This window comes from Phyllobates terribilis, unplaced genomic scaffold (assembly GCF_046119375.1).
Source record: "Phyllobates terribilis strain yellow unplaced genomic scaffold, ASM4611937v1 Scaffold_9__5_contigs__length_417890890, whole genome shotgun sequence".
Classification (NCBI taxonomy): Eukaryota; Metazoa; Chordata; class Amphibia; order Anura; family Dendrobatidae; genus Phyllobates; species Phyllobates terribilis.
In genome coordinates, this window is record NW_027362769.1 from 204,402,621 (window position 1) to 204,424,236 (window position 21,616).

At 43.4% G+C, this 21,616-nt stretch overlaps 1 protein-coding gene and 1 long non-coding RNA gene across 2 annotated transcripts in view; one reads left to right on the forward strand and one right to left on the reverse strand.

The window, feature by feature from the left end:
• The window catches only part of LOC141161997 (uncharacterized), a 55,689-nt gene extending 38,989 nt beyond the window's left edge, over positions 1–16,700 (forward strand). The window contains exon 3 of the long non-coding RNA XR_012250733.1: positions 14,994–16,700. This is a non-coding gene — a long non-coding RNA (uncharacterized lncRNA). The remainder of the gene's footprint in view (positions 1–14,993) is intronic.
• Positions 16,393–21,616, reverse strand: part of MOSMO (modulator of smoothened) — a 37,225-nt gene continuing 32,001 nt past the window's right edge. The window contains exons 2-3 of the mRNA XM_073647600.1: positions 20,060–20,272; positions 16,393–17,778 (exon numbers count right to left, since the gene is read on the reverse strand). Of these exons, the coding sequence (XP_073503701.1) occupies positions 17,594–17,778; positions 20,060–20,272 (398 nt within the window). The 3' untranslated portion in view covers positions 16,393–17,593. The remainder of the gene's footprint in view (positions 17,779–20,059; positions 20,273–21,616) is intronic.

Genomic DNA, 21,616 nt, shown 5'->3' on the forward strand with positions numbered 1-21,616 from the left:
TCTCACCAAGCTGCTTGCCTATTGTCCTGTATCCCATCCCAGCTTTGTGCAGGTCTACAATTTTGTCCCTGGTATCCTTAGACAGCTCTTTGGTCTTGGCCATGGTGGAGAGGTTGGAGTGTGATTGATTGTGTGGACAGATGTCTTTCATACAGGTAACAAGTTCACACAGGTGCAATTAATACAGGTAATGAGTGTAGCGTAGGAGGGCTTCTTAAAGAAAAACTAACAGGTCTGTGAGAGACAATTCTTGCTGGATGGTAGGTGATCAAATACTTATTTCATGCCATAAAATGCATTTTATTTAAAAATCATACAATGTGATTTTCTGGATTTTTTGTTTTTATTCTGTCTCTTACAGTTAAAGTGTACCTACGATAAGGATTACAGACCTCTCCATTTTTTGTAGGTGGGAAAATGTGCAAAATCGCCAGTATATTAAATACTTATTTTCCCCACTGTATATTTAAAAAAAAAAGTTAAGGGAATTTTTTTTTTGGCGCCTGTGGCTATACTAATTAATGCTTAATGGTTTTATAGAAGTAATTATTTTATGCTTTCAATCTGCTTCCTGTGGATAACTCATTTAAGAACATAATTACTGACTTTTACAAGTCTTGGTGGGCTATTTAAATGCAGCACTATGCTCTTCAACGTCATCAGGAGCTGCAGGATGGATCAGACTATTAAGCGCATGTACAATCAACTGGAAAGTAAGAGAAAAAATCCACAATTCCAATATTGTGTTTTGTTCTTACAGTGTTCATGATGCAGGTCACGACGATTACCGCTTAAAAAAAAAGTGTTAAAAGAATAAAAATACATACGACATATGAGCTGTATGTACGTTTTTTTTTTTTTCCCCTTTTAATTAGGCTCTGTCCACTAATCATCCGTTAGAATGGATACAGCAGCAATCAGTTGGCAAAAGTTGTGCAGACACAACTTTTTTTTCTCCGTTTTTAAAAAACTAATTTCAGCTGGATCCGTTTTTTAACATTGAAGTCTATGGACAATGGATCCGTAACAGCCATCTGTAATCTTCCATTTGGAACTGATCCAGCAAGCAAAAAAGGATCCTTTTCAAATGAAAGAATAACGGATAGCTATGATGATTACGGGACATGTGAACATAGCCTTATACCCTTTTATTGTGGAGATGTCAGCTTGTAAAGTTTAGATTAGAATAGATGTTAAAGTGGTCCACTACTTGGATAACCCCTGTTCATGCCCCTCGCTTGGCCCCTATAAAATAAAGTAGTTTATACTCACCTCCCATACTGGCGCTGTTCCCACGATGTTGGCACTCGCGGTCCCGGGACTGTTGTGCTGTTTTGACACGTGACGCTGGCGCCCAAACAGCGCTGGCGTCACTGTCCAAGCCTCCTGTTGAATGGAGCATGAAGAAAAAGTCTGAGCAGTTGCAGCCTAGACTTCCTCTTCAGGTTCAGTTCGTACGAAGGTGGGGACAGTGATGCCAGCGCTGATTGGGTGCCAGCCTCACAACAACAGAACGACAGCTCCGGGACCACGAGTGCCGACACCGCAGGAAAGGCGCCAATACGGAAGGGGAGTATAAGCTTTATTATTTTATGAGGGTCAAGCATTTTGATCAAGAAGACGACAACCCCTTTAAATTCAAGAAGGAGTTACCAAAGATTTTTCACTGGGACTGTGTATTTCTTCACCTGCATGAAGTTGACCAACCATAAGCAGGCTGCAACATATTTTGGGGAAGAACATGCCCGGACAGAAGGTTAGAGCAGGTTTCTCAGTGTGAGATATGACTGACCATCTGCTCGCCACACCAATCTCACTGAAGAGGTGTGGGTGATTACAAGTGCTAGGAGAAGAGCAGAGAGTACCAATACCTCCAGCTGTTATCTCACAGCAGGTAGTGAGAGGGGAGTACTGCTGAACTGACAGCACTGTGAGAGAAGAGCTGCAGTGGTGTTTGTAATGAGACAAAACTCAGCTCTGCTGTACTGAACCCCCACTGACTGTGGTGAGATGAAAGGCGTTTGTAATTACACACAGATGTGCAGGGAGATCAGTAAGGAGAGCAGACTGTCTATCATTACAGGTCTCATACTGATAAACCTAACTAAGCTATTGTGAAGGCTTGTTCTCCGCTGGCATGTTGCTGCCTGCTTATGATTGGTCAACCTGATACAGGGGAAGAAGTAGATCCACACACACATAAGTTTTAAAAAGGGATCGGTGTCTCTGGTCCATGAGAAAATCTACCTGCTTCAGTGGAAAAAAAAACAAGTCAAATAAGATGCAAGTAGGATGACACCTGAGAAGGCATGAATATTCTATTTCTCTCGGATGGTAACGTTGACAAGGAAGTGTGAATGGAGCCTAACCCTTTATATTGATGGCAATAGCAGTTACGATGTCAGTATGTTCCCCAGGAGGTCACGATTATCAAAATCAGATTCAGAACACAACGTGGATTCAAACCTGCGTGTGGCAGATTGACACGCTTTACGTTCCATCAATATATAAACTGTTACAGATGGGTAAATAGATTAGCTCCCATCTAACACAAATCTCATTAAGTGCTATTAGAGAATACGGACCTTGTCTCCCCAAGAAGTTGGATGCTTGGCAGATGCTAATTTAACGTAAAATGGAATAAGCATATTTCAATTCTGATAAGCAGAAATAGTCCCATGACAGCTTTGTGGATAGGTTTCAAAGTAAGTGGAAGAGAGAAAAAAAAAAAGAAAAAACCCTCATAAAACAGAGCGACTATATAACATCAATTTATCTTCTCCAGCTAAATTGCATTCACACCATTGTGGACTCAGGAACGTAATCCCATTATTCAGCACTCCTGAGATAGCGCAATACGGAGCTCTTTCCTTTCATTAGCTACATGTGCTGGATATAGCTACAGGACACATAAGCAATGAAGCTTGACAAGAAAATGCAATCCTCAACTTCCTAAGATTTTATGCTTTGTGTGTGGTAACATTCTTTTTATGGTATAGGCTATTAGAAATGTGTATGTGCTTCTAAGAAAAAAAACAAAACACATTTCAAGCTAAACCACACCATACACAGATAACTGTCAGACGAATGATCGTTCAACAGCCATCTTTTCCATACACGGAGGGGCTCGATCTGCAGAGTGCGCCAAGAGAGTCCGGGTCAGACATCTCTGACAGCAGCCTAACTCCAGAACAAATGGATTGGTAATCAATTGTCCACCGGTTGATACAGACAGAAAAGGCCCCTATGCAATCCAAGAGCTTATCATAATGCACCCATTTAGGAGTCTGTGACAGAAGCAGCTCGTTGACTTTGGAGGTGGAAATTATCCCTCTCACTTCTTGAGTCCTTCTCCAACTGCACACATTGCGCCAACGGCATATCCGCCCCTGGTTTGGGGCACCACTCCAGCATTTTTTTTTTCACTCCTGGAGTTGTGCTTTAAACGCAAGTCCCCTGCCCCTGGTCATATACTCACCCTCCGGCGTCTTCATTTTTCGGCGCCGCTCCAGTCCTTTGGCACAATCTCATGAGTGAAGCCTGACGTCAGGAGCTACATCACAAGCTCTCGGTGTAAGTCTAAGAGAGCCAGAAAATTAACTTTATTCCTCCAGGCAGCCTTTGGCTTTTAGTCAGAGATGCAGCCGGCGCTGCTTCAGTACATAATGAGCGGCGGCTGTAACCACACCCCGGCATTGACTGACAGCCGGCTCAGCACTGCTGCACTGTAGAGAGGGGCTGTCAGTCAGTCCGTGCTAGGGCGGGGTTACAGCCGCAGCTCATTATGCACTGAACCGCACATAAAACTTGGCGTACTCACAAGAGAAATTGACATGTTGCATATCTGAAACACAATGCAGGTCAGTTTACCTGGAGAGAACAAAAAAAGCACAGAGGGCATGAGATTTCTAGAAATCCCATCCATTTTGCTGGAACTATAAAACGCCGCGTTTTTGAAGCAGGGAAAATATGCAGCGTCAAAAACTCACCAAAAATTAATCATGTGCACACAGCCTAAGGAGACATTCCCATTAAGTAAATTACGGTACTTTTTTTTCCATTGAGAGCGTTTTGTTACATGCGTTTTTTTGTGTCTCTTGTATGTCATGTTCTAAATAAAGCTGCTTTGTTTTTGATACTTCCTTATATTTGGCTTTGACAAAACTTTATTGATAGTCATGACAATTACCTACGTTTTTACCTGCAGATTTTCTGCATCTAATGCAATTCTATGGGGAAAATGAACACATAAAAAACTGTGAAAAAAGCATTTTATATGTAGATTTTTTCCAGAAACTTGGAATTCGATATGGAAAATTCAGAGGTAAACAACACATGTAATCCGCACGTAACTATAATAAAGTTTTGCCACAGCCAAATACCAAGAGGTATCAAAAACAAAGTAGCTTTGTTTTAAACATGACATAACAACAAGAGACTAAAAACCACAGCATCAAAAATGGAAGCAACGTATTGTACTTAATAGGATCATAAAATCTGCAACATCAAAAACTTATCAAATGTACCCTAAAAGTCATATAAAAGTCACCTTCACAAGGACATTGTGGTTCTCCTGATGAAGGAGTTGGTTCAGCTTCGAAGCGCGTTAAGAATAAATCGCATGATCTAACACCTCATCACATCCTCCAGATTTCTGGAAATTCGACTACTGCTCCTATCCTCCACTATTTGTTCGGGAATTCCCGACAGTAGAGCAGCAGCTGTCACCTTGATTCCAGAGTTGTGGGTTAAACAACCCCAAAAGGTGAGCAATTCCATTACCTCTCACTCAAGACCAATTTCTCCACCAGATACAACCCTATTGTGCTTGGTGTCTCCCCCTCTTTCTTTTTCTCAGACAGCACACGAACCCATAGAGTTTTATTGATCCACAGACACATTAGTTATAAAAACGGATCCTTGTCTCGGGTCCGTGACACTCAGAACACGTCCTATTCTCACTCGCGTTGCAGATTAGATTTGGCCATTAAGGTCTATGGGTGCTCCGTATGAATCAGATGACACCACATTCCATCAGAGTTTCAATCTTTTTTTTGCTGATCCATTGATAAGAATCAATAGCTAAAAGTTTAGTCTATCTGCTTCAGTGAAAAAAAATATCCATCAAGGATGACACCCAAGGAAGGACAAGGATGACACCCAAGGAAGCAGAGAGAAAAAAGAAAAAAAAGGCCCGTTTCTCTCGGATGGCAATACTCACATGGATGTGTGAATGCAGCCTTACACTTAGCATTTTTTTAGAAAAACATCACAACCAGTATATGTAGTAACCAGAAGTGGACTCAGCTGGAAAGAGAAGCACAAGATTGAGTGACAGTAGGTGCAAGTTTCTCCGGCATGTTAGATATTAGAGGGTGAACGGCAGCACATTGGATCAGTGGTTAGCACTGAAGCCTTGCAGCGCTGGGATCCTGGGTTCAAATCCCAGCAAGGACCAGATCTGCAAGGACTTTGTATGTTCTCCCCGTGTTTGCGTGTGTTTCCTCCTCAGTAAAAAAGCAGCCATAGAGTGTCCGGGAACCTTCCCACACACTTTTGTTAGCCAGGACTGCTTCTCAGCAGGGTTGGACGGTCCCACCAGAGAATCCTCTGGTGTGCCTTGGCTTCTACCTCAGGAGAGTTCATGATAGCGCTAACTTTGCAGCTGCTATGGGGCTCTTGAGCGGGGGAGAAAGGTTAGCCCTCAGAATCAAATCCTCTGGTGGGCACAATGTTTTTCAATCTGAAACAGCTTCTCAGTGGGAGTTGTATTTCACCACAGCCATATTCTTTAGCTCGGTGAAAGGACTGGCATAGAGGGAAACAGTATCTACCCCGGCTGTCATTTCTCAGTCACCAGGTTACGCCCATTGTCACACACGACCATGCCTGGCTGTATGTTAAGCGGTGAGAGCCACAGATCAGGCTCCTGTGTTACAGCTTTCAACAACTCTGCAGCGCTGGGCGGTTTGTCAATTAAGCATTAAACATGTTGTTATCTTCAGCACAGCCTGTTGCCGCTTGGCCAAGGCAGTGCTGTCAGCTTGTGACTGATGTGATCATTTCGGAGATGGAGGAGGAGGTGCATGAGCTGAACAATGTGATTACATTGAAGTTAAATTGGTGACACTGTTTTTTATACTAAAGAAAGATCCTATTTTTTTTTTTTTTACGTTCTTTTTTAAGACAAATTCATTCACCGGGAAACGTCATTTTAACATTTTACAACCTTATCTGGCAATGTGGTTTGTGACATCCTCAGACACATCCTTTTTTAATTTATGATGGAGGGACTCAATGTCATAAAGCCTATTTTTACAGGGACATCAGACGGCCCTTACTATTCTTAAAAGGCCAGCAGTCGGCCGTAGCTATTGTTAGAGAGCCATCAGCCGGCTATGCTTTGCTGTTCCCATTATTAACAAGTGGGTCTCCTATACTGTTATTGCGTAGCCAGTGACTGCAAGGGCCGCCAAAAATTTGGATGCAACCCAATACCCCTTTGAAGAGGCAGAGGAGGGTCTCAGTAAAAAAAAAATGTTCCGATTATAAAGGAGCAGGTCTCCTATAATGGTAATGCCCATGCTATGACTGCAAGGGCTGCCAAAATTTGGGAAAAATCCCACTAAGAATTTAAAGACACACGGAGCAGGGCCACAGTAACAAGGTACGACATGTTCCCATTAGAAAGGAGAGGGTCTGCTATACAGTTATAGGGTATGCAGTCAGTCCAATGGCTGACCAATTATAGGAAAAAACCCACCAAGAATTTAAAGAGACACAGAGCAGGGCCACAGTAATGACAAATTCCCATTAGAAAGGAGAGTCTCCCATAGTGTTAGCCTATGCAGTGAATGCAAGGGCTGCCAAAAATTTGGAGGCACTTCAATGCCCCTTGGAAGAGACGTGGAGGAGGGCCTCATAAAAAAATGTTCCCATTAGAAAGGAGCGGGCCTCCTATACTTGTAATGCCCATGCACTAAGTGTATGGGCTGACAAACATTTACCCCTGGGGGGTATACATGAACATACTGTATGAAAAAAAATTTTCACGGGCATCATAAACACCCTTTAAAAAAATTATGTGGGTGTTGCATCACGGACCACGGTCACCCTGGTGATATGGTGGTGGAGGATGAGGAGGAGGACAAGAGCAAATAGACAAAATCAGGAAGAGTATACCCATGTGTGGGTGTGAAAAGGTGCATGGGAATACACCTCCCAAGAAAAGACACTGGATTTGAGTTTATGTTAAACTGCTATCATTCGGTGGTGTTGAGAAGTCTGGCCCAATCCAGCCCTTGTTCATTTTTATAAGAGTCAGCCTGTCAGCATTTTCAGTTGACAGGCGGATGCGCTTATCAGTTATAATTCCACCAGCGGCACTAAAAACCCACTCTGTTAAAATGCTGGCGGCAGGGCAGGCCAGGACCTCCAAGGCATAGAGAGCCAGTTCATTCCACGTATCCAGCTTGGATACCCAATAATTATAAGGCACAGAGGAATCACGGAGGACGTTGGTACGGTCGGCAAGGTACTTCCTCAGCATCTTCCCAAACTTTGCACTCCTTGTGAGAGTACCCCGCGCCTCAGGGCCTGTGCGATGGGAGGGTCTGAAAAAACTCTCCCAGAACTATGGCAGTGTTCCCCTGCCTCTGCTGGATTGAAGTTGTGTCTCTCTCGCCTGTACTCCTTGGTTGTCCAACAAAGTGTGCCCTCTGCCGCCAGCGTTTTCAGATGGGATTTTTTTTAATAGTTCCACAACAAGGGCCTTCTGGTGCTGCCCCATTTTTGTAGACCTGTCCGCCTCAGGAATAAGAGATATAAAGTTCTCCTTGTAGCGTGGGTCTAGAAGTGTCACCAACCAGTAATGGCTGTCACCCAAAATTTTGAGAACGCGAGGGCCATGGGAAAGGCAGCGTTACATAAACTCGGCCATGCGTGCCAGACTACTAACAGGCAAGACTTCAGTGTCCTCACCAACAGGATGACTGACCATGCTCTCCTCCTCCTCCTCTCTGTCCTCTGGCCATTCATGTTGAACAGACGGTACGACAGCTCCGCAGGTAGTACCGTCTATAGTGCATGAAACTAGCTCCTGTCCTTCCTCCTCCTCTTCCTCATTTTCACCCAATCCACGTTGGGATGAGATGAGCCTTGGCTGTGTGTAATCACCCTGTATGGTTCCTTGCTCCATCTCATCGTGCTCCGCCTGCAATGCATCCTCTTTGATTGTGAGCAGAGAGTGTTTCAGAAGACAGAGAAGCGGGATGGTGACGCTAATTATGGCGTCATCGCCGCTCACCATCTTGTTGGAGTTCTCAAAGTTTTGGAGGATGGTACATATGTCTGACATCCATGTCCACTCCTGAGGTCTTATGTGTGGAGTCTGAACTGAATACAGACGGCCTTGTTGATGCTGGTATTCAACAACTGCCCTCTTCTGCTCACAAATCCTTCCCAATATCTGCAGTGTAGCGTTCCAACGCGTGGGGACATCACACACCAGTCTGTGAGCCGGAAGCTGCAAACGCTGCTGAAACACTGCAAGGGCGGCGGAAGATGTAGCTGACTTTCTAAAATGGACACACAGGCAGCGTACTCTAACAAGCAGATCCGGCAGCTCCGGGTAGGATTTGAGAAACCGCTGAACCACGAGGTTAAGCACATGGGCCAGGCATGGTACGTGTGTGAGCTCACCTCGCCTCAGAGCCGCCACCAGGTTCCGGCCATTGTCACACACGACCATGTCTGGCTGTAGGTTTAGCGGTGTGAGCCACAGATCTGCCTGCTCTTTCAGAGCTGTCCACAACTCTTCAGCATTGTGCGATTTGTCACCTAAGCATATTAGCTTCAGCACAGCCTGTTGCCGCTTGGCCGAGGCAGTGCTTCCAGCTTGTGACTGATGTGGTCATTTCGGAGATGGAGGCTGAAGAGGAGGCGGCTGAGGTGCAGGAGCTGTAGACCATGGGGGCAACCCTGATTGACCTAGAGCCCGCAATCCTTGGCGTCGGGAGGACGTGTTCCGTCCCAAGGTCCGACTGGGTCCCGGCTTTCACTATGTTAACCCAGTGTGCTGTCAGCGAGATGTACCGTCCGTGCCCACAAGCACTTGTTCACATGTCCGTGGTTAGGTGGACTTTACCGGTAACTGCGTTGTTGAGAGCACGGCTAATGTTTTGGGACACATGCTTGTGTAATGCGGGGACGGCACACCAGGAGAAATAGTGGCGGCTGGGGACCGAGTACAGAGGGACGGCCGCCGCCATCAGGTTGCGGAATGCTTCCGTCTCCACGAGCCTAAAAGGCAACATTTCGAGCGCAAGCAGTCATGAAATGTGAGGATTTAGTAGTGTGGCCTTTGGCTGCATATTTGCGCTTGCGTTCCAAGGACTGGGGTATGAACAACTGAACGCTGCGCTGGGACAAGGACATGGACGTGCTTCCTGATGCTGCTATTTGAGAGTGTGGAACGACAGGTGCAGGGCTGGAGGCATCTTCGCATGCACCATGGACAGGGGATTGGCTTGCATGCACAACAGCGGAAGAAGCAATGGTGCCACCTGCAGACACTGTTCCTGGACCCCGGGGTTCGGCCCACAAAGTCAGGTGCTTTGCTGCCATGTGCCTGATCATGCTGGTGGTGGTCAGGCTGGTTGTTTTGCCCCCCCCTGCTGATGCTGGCCTGGCAGGTGGTGCAAATGGCCTTTTTGAGGTTATCGGCAGTCTTTAAAAAACAACCAGACTCGGGAAGACCTAACAGTTGTACTGGCAACTTCCTTCATGTTGGTGTTACGGGGAACGGTTGCCTGCCTTCTGTCTGCGGTCATCACACTGCTTCTTCCAGCCTGTTGGGGTGCTCTACCGCCCTCCGCCTGTGTGCTGCTGTCCTCGCTCTGCGTGTCCTCCTGCCAGGTTGGGTCAGTTACTATATCATCCACCACCTAGTCTTCCACTTGCGCACCCTGGTCCTCCTCCTGATTTTCTGGCAATTGTGTCTCAATCGTCCACCTCTTGTGACACTTTCCCACCATCGCCTTTGTGTGACCGTGGCTGCTCAAATATTTGGGCATCGCTACAAGCGATCTCCTCTTGCCCAGCTTCAAGTGGACCGGGCAAGAAGCCCGAATCTATAAATGGAAAAGTGAACAGCTCTTCAGAGTGTCCAAGTGTGGGATCAGTTGTTTCTGGGTAATCGGCATGGAGGGAAGAAGGAGGATCAGGGTGAGGAATATGCGGTCCAGACTCACGGCTGCTGAGACTTGACCGTGTGGAAGACAGGGTGGTGGTGGTGGCTAAGTGACTGGAAGCATTATCCGCTATCCAGCCAACAACCTTTTGACACTGATCTGGGTTCAATAGTGGTGTGCTGCGGTACCCTAGAAATTGGGAAAAGGAAGGTCAGGCGAGAAGATGTGGGTGTTCGTTGTGGCACAATTTCGGCTTGCCCACGGCCTTATCCTCGGCCTCTACATGCACCATTACTATCACGTCCTGTTCCCCGTCCCTTGCCAAGTGCCTTGCCCATTTTAAATGGAGGACAGTATCTTCCACGCTCACTACAAATGACTGAGTTTGGAGCGAACTTATATGTGATCCGTGTGATAGAGAAAAGCCTTAGTTACTTACCAGTAACGGGATTTTTCGGAGTCCATGACAGCACCACGAGAGAGGATCCCCCATCAAGGACAACAAACCTACAGGTTAAAAAGGGCGGCACCTCTCTCCCGCCTCAGTTTAAGTTAACAGAGCATGAGAGGACCGCCAAGGTTAATTACAACAAGACAAAACACAACATTCATTTTAAGCCAATGACTTTAACCAACTTCACCCGTGGGTGCAAAATAGGAAAATAACCTTATGGGGGTGCAAAACACCAGTGTAGGGAGGGAATATAAGGGTGCTGTCATGGGCTCCGAAAAATCCCGTTACCGGTAAGTAACTAAGGCTTTATTCCTTCTTGCATGACAGCACCACGAGAGAATTACAGAGACGAAGGAGATTAGGGACGGACCACAGCCTGAAGCACCCTTCTCCCAAAGGTGGGATTAGAGGAATCACCCAAATCTAGACTATAATGCCTATAGAAGGTGGAGGGAGAAGACCAGGTGGCAGCCTTACATATGTCTTCGATGGAAACCCCCATCTTCTCGGCCCAGGAAGTTGCTACTGCTCTGGTGGAGTGCGCCCTCAACCCCTCCGTTACTTCCTTATCTCCTGAAGAGTAGGCGAGGGTGATGGCCTCTCTAATCCACCTCGCAATTGTAGATTTTGAATCTTTACAACCCTTCCTAGCCCCCTGATGGCATATAAATAGACAGAGAAGTATCAGAAGAATTAGTAGTTTCACGAAGATTCCACTTACCCCCTGGAATATGTGGTACCGTAGAAGCAGAGGAATCCTTCTTAACCGGCGGAGGATCACGCCGAACAACAGGACCTTCCTTCCTGCTTTTTGCGGTGAACTTACTAGTTGAACGATTGGACCCAGACTGGGAACGACGTTGCACCGCCTGTTGTGAGGGCTCCCCAGAGGGCTGCTCCTGCAGCAATTGTTCTTGCTGAGGTGATAGCTGCTCCTGCGTATCTTCAATGTTACCAAAAGAAAAACAAGGGTCTGGGAAGCACCTATGTATGCAGCCAGGTCTTTTTTATACTGGCCATACCAGGTACCTGAGTGGTGGGTCCCCTGAAGGAACCTCCCCCTCCCCCCAGGTGGGCTGATCACTGCCTCTCAGCAGCACTGGCGGGGACGCCCCTCGTCCGGTGAACAGTCTTCCGCACAGGCGTCCCCACTTCGCTCGCATACGGTCCCGTATTTCCTAGCCGCGCGTGAACTACGCCCACTTCCTGTGGAGGCCTCTGGCGCACCGGAAACACGTCACAGGGCAGCGCCCGACACGCTCCCCGCCGGCGCAGCCCAGATCTCTTGTATAGTGTAGCGGGGGGGGGGGGGGGGGGGGGTTGCCTGCATGCGGTCCCACACATAGCGGACCATCCAGCTCCACAAGAGGGTATGTCACGCTGACCACAACGCACACGGAGGTGCCCCAATGATCCCTGCTGTGGCGTCTCCAGAAGATCAGGACCGACTAGGGCAGGAACTTCACCGCTCCAGGCACCATGTCTATCCATCTGGGCAAGAGACCAATCTTCATCCTGAATGTAAGCCTGATAGTTTAGGTTTCCTGTCCTTGATGGGAGACCTGAGGTGGGAGAGAGGTGCCACCCTTTTTAACCTGTAGCTTTCCTGTCCTTGATGGGCGGATCCTCTCTCGTGGTGCTGTCATGGGAGTACGAATAAACAGAGTTTTAAATACCTGGCCTGTAGGTAAGTAGTTTGAACAGCAAACTGCGGTAAATTGCTTCAATGACACACTAAAGGAAATTTTTAATGGAGGCCAGAAATGGCAGCATTTTCTGACAACATATATGTGATCCCTTTGACGGAGAAAACACAGTTTTAAATAGGTGGATTTCTAGTGCTGTAATATGGAAAGGACCTGGCTGTATTCTGCAGTGCCAACAAGCTAATGGCGCAGAAAAAATGGTGTTCTCTGGATTGCTTTTTAAGCAAATAATGAGGATTAAGATCCAAAGAAAAGTATTCATGGCCCCTGAGACCTGGGCCTTTGTATAGAAACATCTAACAGCAGCAGAAGGCAGAATTGGAATGGAGCCTCTTGTGCTATATGCACTGCAGTCTGCAATATACCCTGCCTGTCTGCCTATATACACTGCCTGCCTGATATCTCTGCAGATGGATTAGTCCTCAAAAGGACTGTTTGTTAAGATGGATATGTGTAATGTACGGTTTTTCTCCCTACACTAGCTAATACACAAGCAAATCTCTCCCTGAAGCAGCAGCAGCTCTCCCTACACTGTCTGATCCGGAGTGACTGTGACGAGCATGGCGGCGCCAGGTCTGATATAGACCTGATGACGCTGTGCGGCCAGCCAATCACTGTAATGCCACAACCAACATGGCTACGGCATTACAGTGCATGGCAGGCAATCCATGCATGTTCATTGGCTCTCTAAAGAGCGCCAAACATGCAGGGAGGGGACCCGAGTTCCCGCCGAGCAACCACAGAAATACTCGCCGAGCATCTCGAGCAGTGAGATGCTCGGGCGAGCACCGAGCAGTAGCGAGCATGCTCACTCATCACTACTCACTAGCAATGTAATGGAATTGAATAGATCTTTAGATCATGGGGGAAAACTTGTCTATATGGCCGATTTAACATACATACATACATACATAGTTATGGAACAGTCACAGGAGAGAAGTATCTCGAAATTCTAATGAATCAAGTTGTTCCCCAGTTAAAGCAACAGCCCAATTCAAATGACCTTTATTTCCAACAAGATGGGGCCCCTCCACATTATTCAAGAGTAGTTCCCGAGTATCTTGATGAAACATTTCCTAATAAATGGATTGGCCGAAGAGGCCCACTTGATTGGCCGGCACGTTCACCAGACTTGACCCCAATGGATTTTTTCTTTTGGGGAGTACTCAAGGACAAAGTTTATAGTCGACAACCAAAAAGTGTCAGTGATTTGAAAAATTACATAAGAGATGCATTTCAAGAAATTAATACCCAAAGAGACTTGTGCAAAAAAGTTTGTCGAAGCGTAAGAGGCAAAGCTGTGCAAATTGTAATGGAAAACAGTTTGAGCCCCTGCGTTGATAAAATTATAAAATTTAAGGGCTTTTGTATTCTTGTTCAGAATAAAATGTAATTGTCAATGTTATGCTTGTGTTAGTAAATATAATTTTATATATAAATCAAAATAAATGTTATTTTCTGTTCACCTACTTTTGGACGTGTGTACGTGTATAATAATAATATATATATATATACATACACACACACATATACATATATATATATATATATATATATATATATATATATATATATATACATACATAATTATTTTTTTTAAAATTTTTCAAAACTACTGCTTTAAGATCTGGATGCAGCTTATTGAACCAAAGCTACAAAAATGGATAGGAAATACAAGTGTAAGGGTTTGCGCTTCTCCTTCCTGTTCGATCCATATCTAGTTTTAGGTTAAAAAAAATATATAACAGGTAGCGGTGTATTTTTAAACTTAATCAATATCCAAACAATGTTACAGATGACTGAAGCTTTAGAACTTTTCGGACTCGACTGGCTGTATAATAAATGATGGGACACACGAAAAAAAAAAAACCTGAATCAAGTTTGTTTTTTGTATTCCCGTTTATATGTATTTTTTCTGCAAATATTTCCATATAATCATGTGACAATGAAATAGTTATCTACAGAATGCAAATGTCATGAGAAAACAAAATGGTGCAAGGGGTGGAGGGTAAAGTAAAGGTTAAAAAAAAAAAAAAAAAAAAAAAACTTCACACAAAATAATTTAAGAATGTCCATCTGACTGATAATAAATTAGTCATAACAAGTAACACACATTACAGAACAAAGGTATTTACATCATGTTGACCTAGTAGTGACGTCTCCTGTAGCATACTTTTGTTTTAGAGTCTATAGCTGTGCTTGGAGTAGTCGCTGGTAAAATGCAGCTACATGTAGCAGATGAGCGCAGAGAACGCAAATGAAGAAAAAACGTAATACATAACGGGAAACTAATCGAATGTCGGAAAAACACAATTAGGTGACACTATAGAAAAAAGAAAAAAAAAGGGGGGGCTGGTTTTAATTTATGGGGGTTATATATGGACTTCCCCTTTAAATTAGGTGATCTATAATACTGGCTCATAGAGGAGGGACAGAGTGCGTTTATAGGCCTCAGGGATAATTCACACAAGCGTATTGCGGCAGCAATTTCTAGCTTGCAAAGTCTACACAGTATGGGCTATAGGGGGGGGGATCAATAAAGTATCATATCGTATGTGCAAGTAACATTTTTTTCAGGTGGATTCCGCAGCAATATTTTCCATCTTTCGTAACTTTTTTTTTTTTTTTTTTTTACCATTTAAGGGCTTGGAAACCGTGAAACGATTAAAAGTAGTAGGATGCTCAAGCTTCGGGAGGCTTCATTTGGAAGCCGTCCGGTCATTATAGTTCAACATTTACCGGGAAAAGAGGACCGCGGTGAGACAGATACAGAAAACAAGGACAAAGCTGCCAGAAAAGCCACTAAAAGGGAAAAGACTGCTGGCTTTTTCATGGAGCAGTTTCGCCTAGGAAAACCTCAGAATTAAGATGTCGTGTGCACATACCCTTAAATGATTTTAAGGAGTAGGAAAGAGTATGAGGTCGCCACCTTCATTATTTAACTATCCGGGAGGCCATACACATTAAAAGGAATCTGTCAATAAGAACTACCCTCCCGAGCCATTTATCTGGGCATGCAGGTATAAAAAGTTGCATAAAATGATACCTTGAGATCTTCAAACTGATGTGTTATTCCAGAGAAGTCAACGATTTTATAAATATGCAAATGAGCTGTTAAGATCTATGGGCCGGGCATAGATCTCGCTGAGAATCTTCCTCTAGGGGTTATTATAAACGAAAGGGGGAGTTACCAGTGTGAGACATGTAATGACTAACAGTTATAATCACACTCAGCAGAACTGATCTTTGCCTCATTACAAACACATCTGCAGTTGTAGCTCTCCTCTCGTACTGCTTTTAGCTCTTCTATATTGCCCTCTACCCACACTGGAAACTGAAGACGTGTTAGTTGTAGACAGGCACAGCTCGGCAACGGAGCTGACAGAGGAAGCTGCAAATGTGTTTGCAATGAGACAGATGTCAGCTCTGCTGTACTGTGTTATTTGTAATCACAAATAGCTCTGCAGTGAGATCAGGAGAGCAGACTGTCATTATAGGTAACACCTACTTTCATGTAAAATAATCTCTGGAGGCAGATTCTCAGGGAGATCTATGTCCGGCCCATAGATCTTAACAGCTCATTTACATAGTAAGAAAAATGCTCTGAACTGGCAGCCATGGGCAACTAATCAGAGTCCTGCATATCAATGCAGTTATATCTAGTAATACTGGTCATATTGGTTTTCATCCTGCTTTTCCAAAAATGGATCTAGCTAAGAAACATCTGAATAGACAACTAAACATAAGAAAACGACTCCAGGACTGGCATCGTTCTCACCCACAGAGCTGACAGATGAGACACGGTCATTGCCTGGAACGATGTTGGTTGGGTTTAAAATTTTAGCCCATTGGTTGCTAGACCATGAAAGATCTTTCCAAGAACAAATGTTCCCAGGAAGATTTCAGTTCAACGTGGACTAAAACGTGTTATCGGCATGCCGCCATTCACCAGAGGATTTCAATTACTGTGTATGGCCACATTTAGAGACGGGTGGTGTGGGTTATAAAACATTATAGATATCCAGATTAGAGAGGGGTTATAAAAAAAAAAAAAAAAATGAAACTATCTATCTAACCCCTATTATTGACTCTTCTAGAAGACATAATTTAAAGGGGGTCCATTGTAGGAACAAATGCCCTTAATCTCCATGGAATTCAAAAGATCACAGATCAAGATGAATTAGGCTGCTTTAAAAAGGATAAAAAAAATAGCTATATGAAATGTTTGTACCATTAAAAACAAAAACACAAAAAACGGAGGGCTGCTACAACGTATGAGGTAAACTGAAGACTATTCATTATGCGGTCTTCAGGGAAATGGCTTTAGTTATCTACCTGTTCCAGTTTGCGCGCCACAGTGATTTCGCTAGCAAAGCATTTGTAGCCTTCTTTTCCCGGGACTGCCTCAGCAAAAAATATATTATATATATATATATATATATATATAAAATGAAAAAGACAACCCCGTCCTAAAATGTGTTCTTCTAATGGCCCAGTAAAGAGGGGACAGGAGTAGTGTTTCCAGTATGCAGTGTGCTTCCAAAAGGAATACATATTCCCTTTATATTAGCAAAGCACCATTCCGATTAGTTTTTTCCTTTTAATTTTTTTAAAATAATATGACCCTCCTTTGCTGCACCCCTTTGCACCAACTATGAATGAACCCACAGGAGCACACACAACCAAGCTTTGAGCTGGAGGACGTCATAGGGGGTTGATCTCTTTGCTCTTCGCGTGGAGAACTTTTCGGTCACCGAGTCTCTAGTCTCAGATTTTCCTCTAAGTGAGGCCAGCCTCACTTGGCCTTGAAAGGATCCTAGGTCATATGCAAAATTCATAAATACTCTTTAAGATTCGTTTCCTCTTCAGTTCCTATGTTAGCAGACAATGAAATGGGAATTGGGTACAGTAACGAATGTCAGTTTTGCTTGTCAGTGTAAAGCATCGTTCTTCACGAGTCCACGTCACAGTGCAGACCTGACGGCATAAATATGCTCAGGAGATCAGTCAATGATATTTGTATTTGGTTGTGGAAAGAAAGGCTCTCCATTTGATCCAAAGTGCATAGTGAGAACAAGTCAATGTCTTTTAGCTTCTCAGTTCTTTTGTCCCTTTCAGGTTTTCTCCTGAGAAGGCAAGGTCCTCAGAGGTGTTCAAGGAACCCCCTTTCCCCACCACCCTTCCCAACGAATTTATATTATCCATTCCAAGGAGAGAAAAAAAATAAAAGGTTTACCTTTATATCAGCCAGGTAAACATACTTTGCCTGCAAATAATAGTCCCACTATAGTAAAGAAAATGGATAAGACAAAAAGTACATAGGATGACCCAACTACAGTATTGTTGGGTAATTTGTAGGGTTGTCCACCAACTTCATTGATGTAAAATCCTATGGGGAATATTAATGCTGCCATACAGAAGAGGATCACTGCAAGAAAGGAAAAAAAGATTATAATTTGAAACTTTACTAAGCAATTCGTCGGTTACGTAAAATGTATCCACAGGGCCACATTCAGCGGACTGCGGCCTTAGTTGGCCTGGTCTACATCGGGACACCTGTATCGAATAACAAATTACTACTCTGTATAGTAAAATGGTTACATGAGATAGATATAGAGATATACAGGGGCATCTCACTAAATTAGAATATCATCAAAAAGTTAATTTATTTTAATTCTTCAATATAAAAAGTGAAACTCATATTATATAGAGTCATTACAAACAGAGTGATCGATTTTAAGTGTTTCTTTCTGTTAATGTTGGTGATTATGGCTTACAGCCAATGAACACACAAAATCCATTATCTCAGTAAATTAGAATAATTTATAACAGCTTGAAAAATATTTTTAAAATAAGAAATGCATGTTCAGTAAATGCACTCAGTACTTGGTCGGGGCTCCTTTTCCATCAATTACTGCATCAATGCGGCAATGTGGCATGGAGGCGATCAGCCTGTGGCACTGCTGAGGTGTTATGGAAGCCCAGGTTGCTTTGATAGAAGCCTTCAGCTCGTCTGCATTGTTGGGTCTGGTGTCTCTCATCTTCCTCTTGACAATACTCCATAGATTCTCTAGAATAGATTCTCTATGGGGTTAATGTCAGGCGAGTTTGCTGCCAATCAAGAACAGTGATACTGTTGTTTTTACACCAGGTATTGGTACTTTTGTCAGTGTGGACAGGGGCCAAGTCCTGCTGGAGAATGAAATTTCCATCTCCAAAAAGCTTGTCGGCAGAGGGAAGCATGAAGTGCTCTAAAATTTCCTGGTAGACGGCTGCACTGACTTTGGTCTTGATAAAACACAGTGGACCTACACCAGCAGATGACATGGCTCCCCAAACCATCACTGATTGTGGACACTTCACACTAGACCTCTAGCAGCTTGGATTGTGGCCTCCACTCTTCCTCCAGACTCTGGGACCTTGATTTCCAAATGAAAATGGGAACTCTGGGACCTTGTGGAGTGTGCCAATGACTGCCTTCTGGACATCTGCCAAGTCAAGAGTCTTCCCCCAGATTGTGGAACCTACTGAAACAGACTAAGGGACCCTTTTAAATGCTTTGGAAGCCTTTACAGGTGTTTTTTGATAATTATTTTAATTTACTGAGATAATGACTTTTGCGTTTTCATTTGCTGTAAGCCATAATCATCAACATTAACAGAAATAAACACTTGAAATAGATCACTCTGTAATGACTTTATATAATATATGAGTTTCACTTTTTGTATTTAAGAATTGAAATAAATTAACTTTTTAAAGATATTCTAATGCGAGATGCACCTGTATGTAAATAAATATAATATATATATTTAAATTTAATGATGGTTTGTAGGGGATCAAATACTTATTTCTCACTGCAAAGTGCCAATACATTTATCTAATTTATACAATGTGATTTTCTTGATTTTTTTTGGATATTCTCTCTCTCAATGTTAAAATTAACCTATCCTTAAAATTATAGACTGTTCATGTCTTTGTCAGTGGGAAAACTTACAAAAACAGCAAGGGATCAAATACTTCTTTCCTTCACTGTATGCTCTAGGGTGAACATAAAAAAAAAAAAAAAAAAAGAAACTGGGAAGTATTCAATATGGGCTTTGTCTAGGGCTCCTAAAATATTCCGTTGACATGTCACACTCTACTAAAAGCTAAGAAACATGATCTCCAGAACAATCCTATGCCTTACATAAGTAAAAATCACACCGTACAGTAGTCTCGGCCTGTAATTACATGCAATCACATAAATGTTTTTTACCTTTTTATTATAGATATAATTAAAATGAATAAATGGGAATAAATCCCGGCTCTGTCTACAGTTGTGTCCTCCTAAGAGCTTCTCCAGTTACACTGTGAAGAGTATTGAATTGAGTACCTGATGAAGACCCCTGCTTGGAGTCAAAACGTATTTATTAATACACTCTAAGAATAAACCTGAAATCCTGTATTCCTGAGATCCGTAAAACCCACCAATCTAATATTTATGATCCTTGACCCTACTCTAGATTCTAGACTTCGATATATTTGCTTCCGTGTTATTAAATGACAGGCTAGCGGTCATCTCTAGGGTATATGGAATCTATGATCTATACTTCCAATTCTTTTATTGTAATATGGTTAATCCCTAATAGATACAATGGCTGGTGGTGAACACTAAGACAAGGATATGAGAAGCCGCATCATCCAGTAAAATAACCCTCAGTAACACTTACTGCCAGTAAATGCTATCCAGCGGGCATATTTTGTAGCTTCTCTTCTCCAGTGGGAAGCCACTAGCAAACCGCATGTAACAGTCAATGATATAATTCCCATAATGATGAAAAACAGTGTAGTAACCCACTCCGGAGGGAGCCGAGGAGGAATGCAGGTCCTGTCACGTCCATGGATGGTCTGACATTGCCTGACAAGGCCGACTGTGAGAGCACCTGCGGACAACAGAGATGGCATTAACACTGAAGAGTACAGAAAACCAATAAGAAACTCAGCAAGACAACACAATAAGAAGAAAACCGGAAGATGAGGAAATGATATAACGCATGAAGAAAAAAAAACAAAGCACACAATATTTCCCTAGTGTAGTATCTCCCTGAATGTAGATGTTCTTAAAATGTGGGAGGAAAAAAGAAACCACAAAGTGTCCATGCTGAAAGCACCAGTGCCAGACTTATTTTCCATGTTTGGGAGAATGGCCAATGGGGTCTTTCCCAGCGGCTCATCTAATGTGTATGGTGACCATTAGCTTCAGTAAGTCAATTTTCAGCACAGAAAGCCAGGTATCTAATGTGTATGGAGTCATTTTGACTGGTTCTCAAAAGGAGAGGCTGAAGGATCAGACATGCTGAACATTAACATGTCCCACCATTTGTTAAGCGGCAGCCAGAGTCCTGAAGCAGTTTATCCCTTTCTCCCTACTGAACTTAAATATACAAACTTAAGTAAACCGAATGAACACCTTACATAGCTTATAGACACAAGATGACAGATAGGCAGAACAAAACAGTTGTTTCCCCATTGTTGGTCATGGAAGGGGCTATAACAACTGGAAAAACCCCTCCGCAAAATGAAACTGCAGGCTGTAATGTGTTTATTGTACTGAGCCCCACTTGTAAATGTAATAGAGGGGGAGCAACTAAAGTGATTGTCCTAAAAGGATAGCACTCTTAACGGGAATTCCCATTTCAAAGTAGTGGCATATGGTTAGGATTTGTAAGGATCCGATCTAGAGGACCTACACCAGACACTTCCTAGTCTTGCTAGGCTCAATCATTTGAAGATGTAATCAATGTTGCAGACCCTTGAGTCTCAAGATCATTGAGGGTCTCAGATTTTATATATTATATATATAAGTGCCTAACAAACAGGCAATCCCTGCATGTGTTGCAGCAGTCTAAGCCCTTTCTTCATTTTCTAGTTTCTCTCGGGGAAGGTAAAAACTACCATTGAACAAAACAGACTACATTTTCAAGGTATAGAACAATTCTCCCTTATAAGGGTGGTCCGAAATACAAATTAATTTTCACCATAAATGCCTGTTAAATGCCATAATCTAATCTATCTGCTAATATACTTTAAAAATTCCCTACTATTCCCTTACTACACTAAATGCTTTATTTATTTTGTACTACCTTCTTTTATTAATGATACATTGTTTGAGAATCCTTAGTGCATGCTGGGATACTGAAACAAGTGGTCAGAGGCTGCAGTCACTGCCTCTGTTCCTCCCTGAAATGAAGCATCATCATGGACGCCTGATTCAGGAGCTGGGCTAG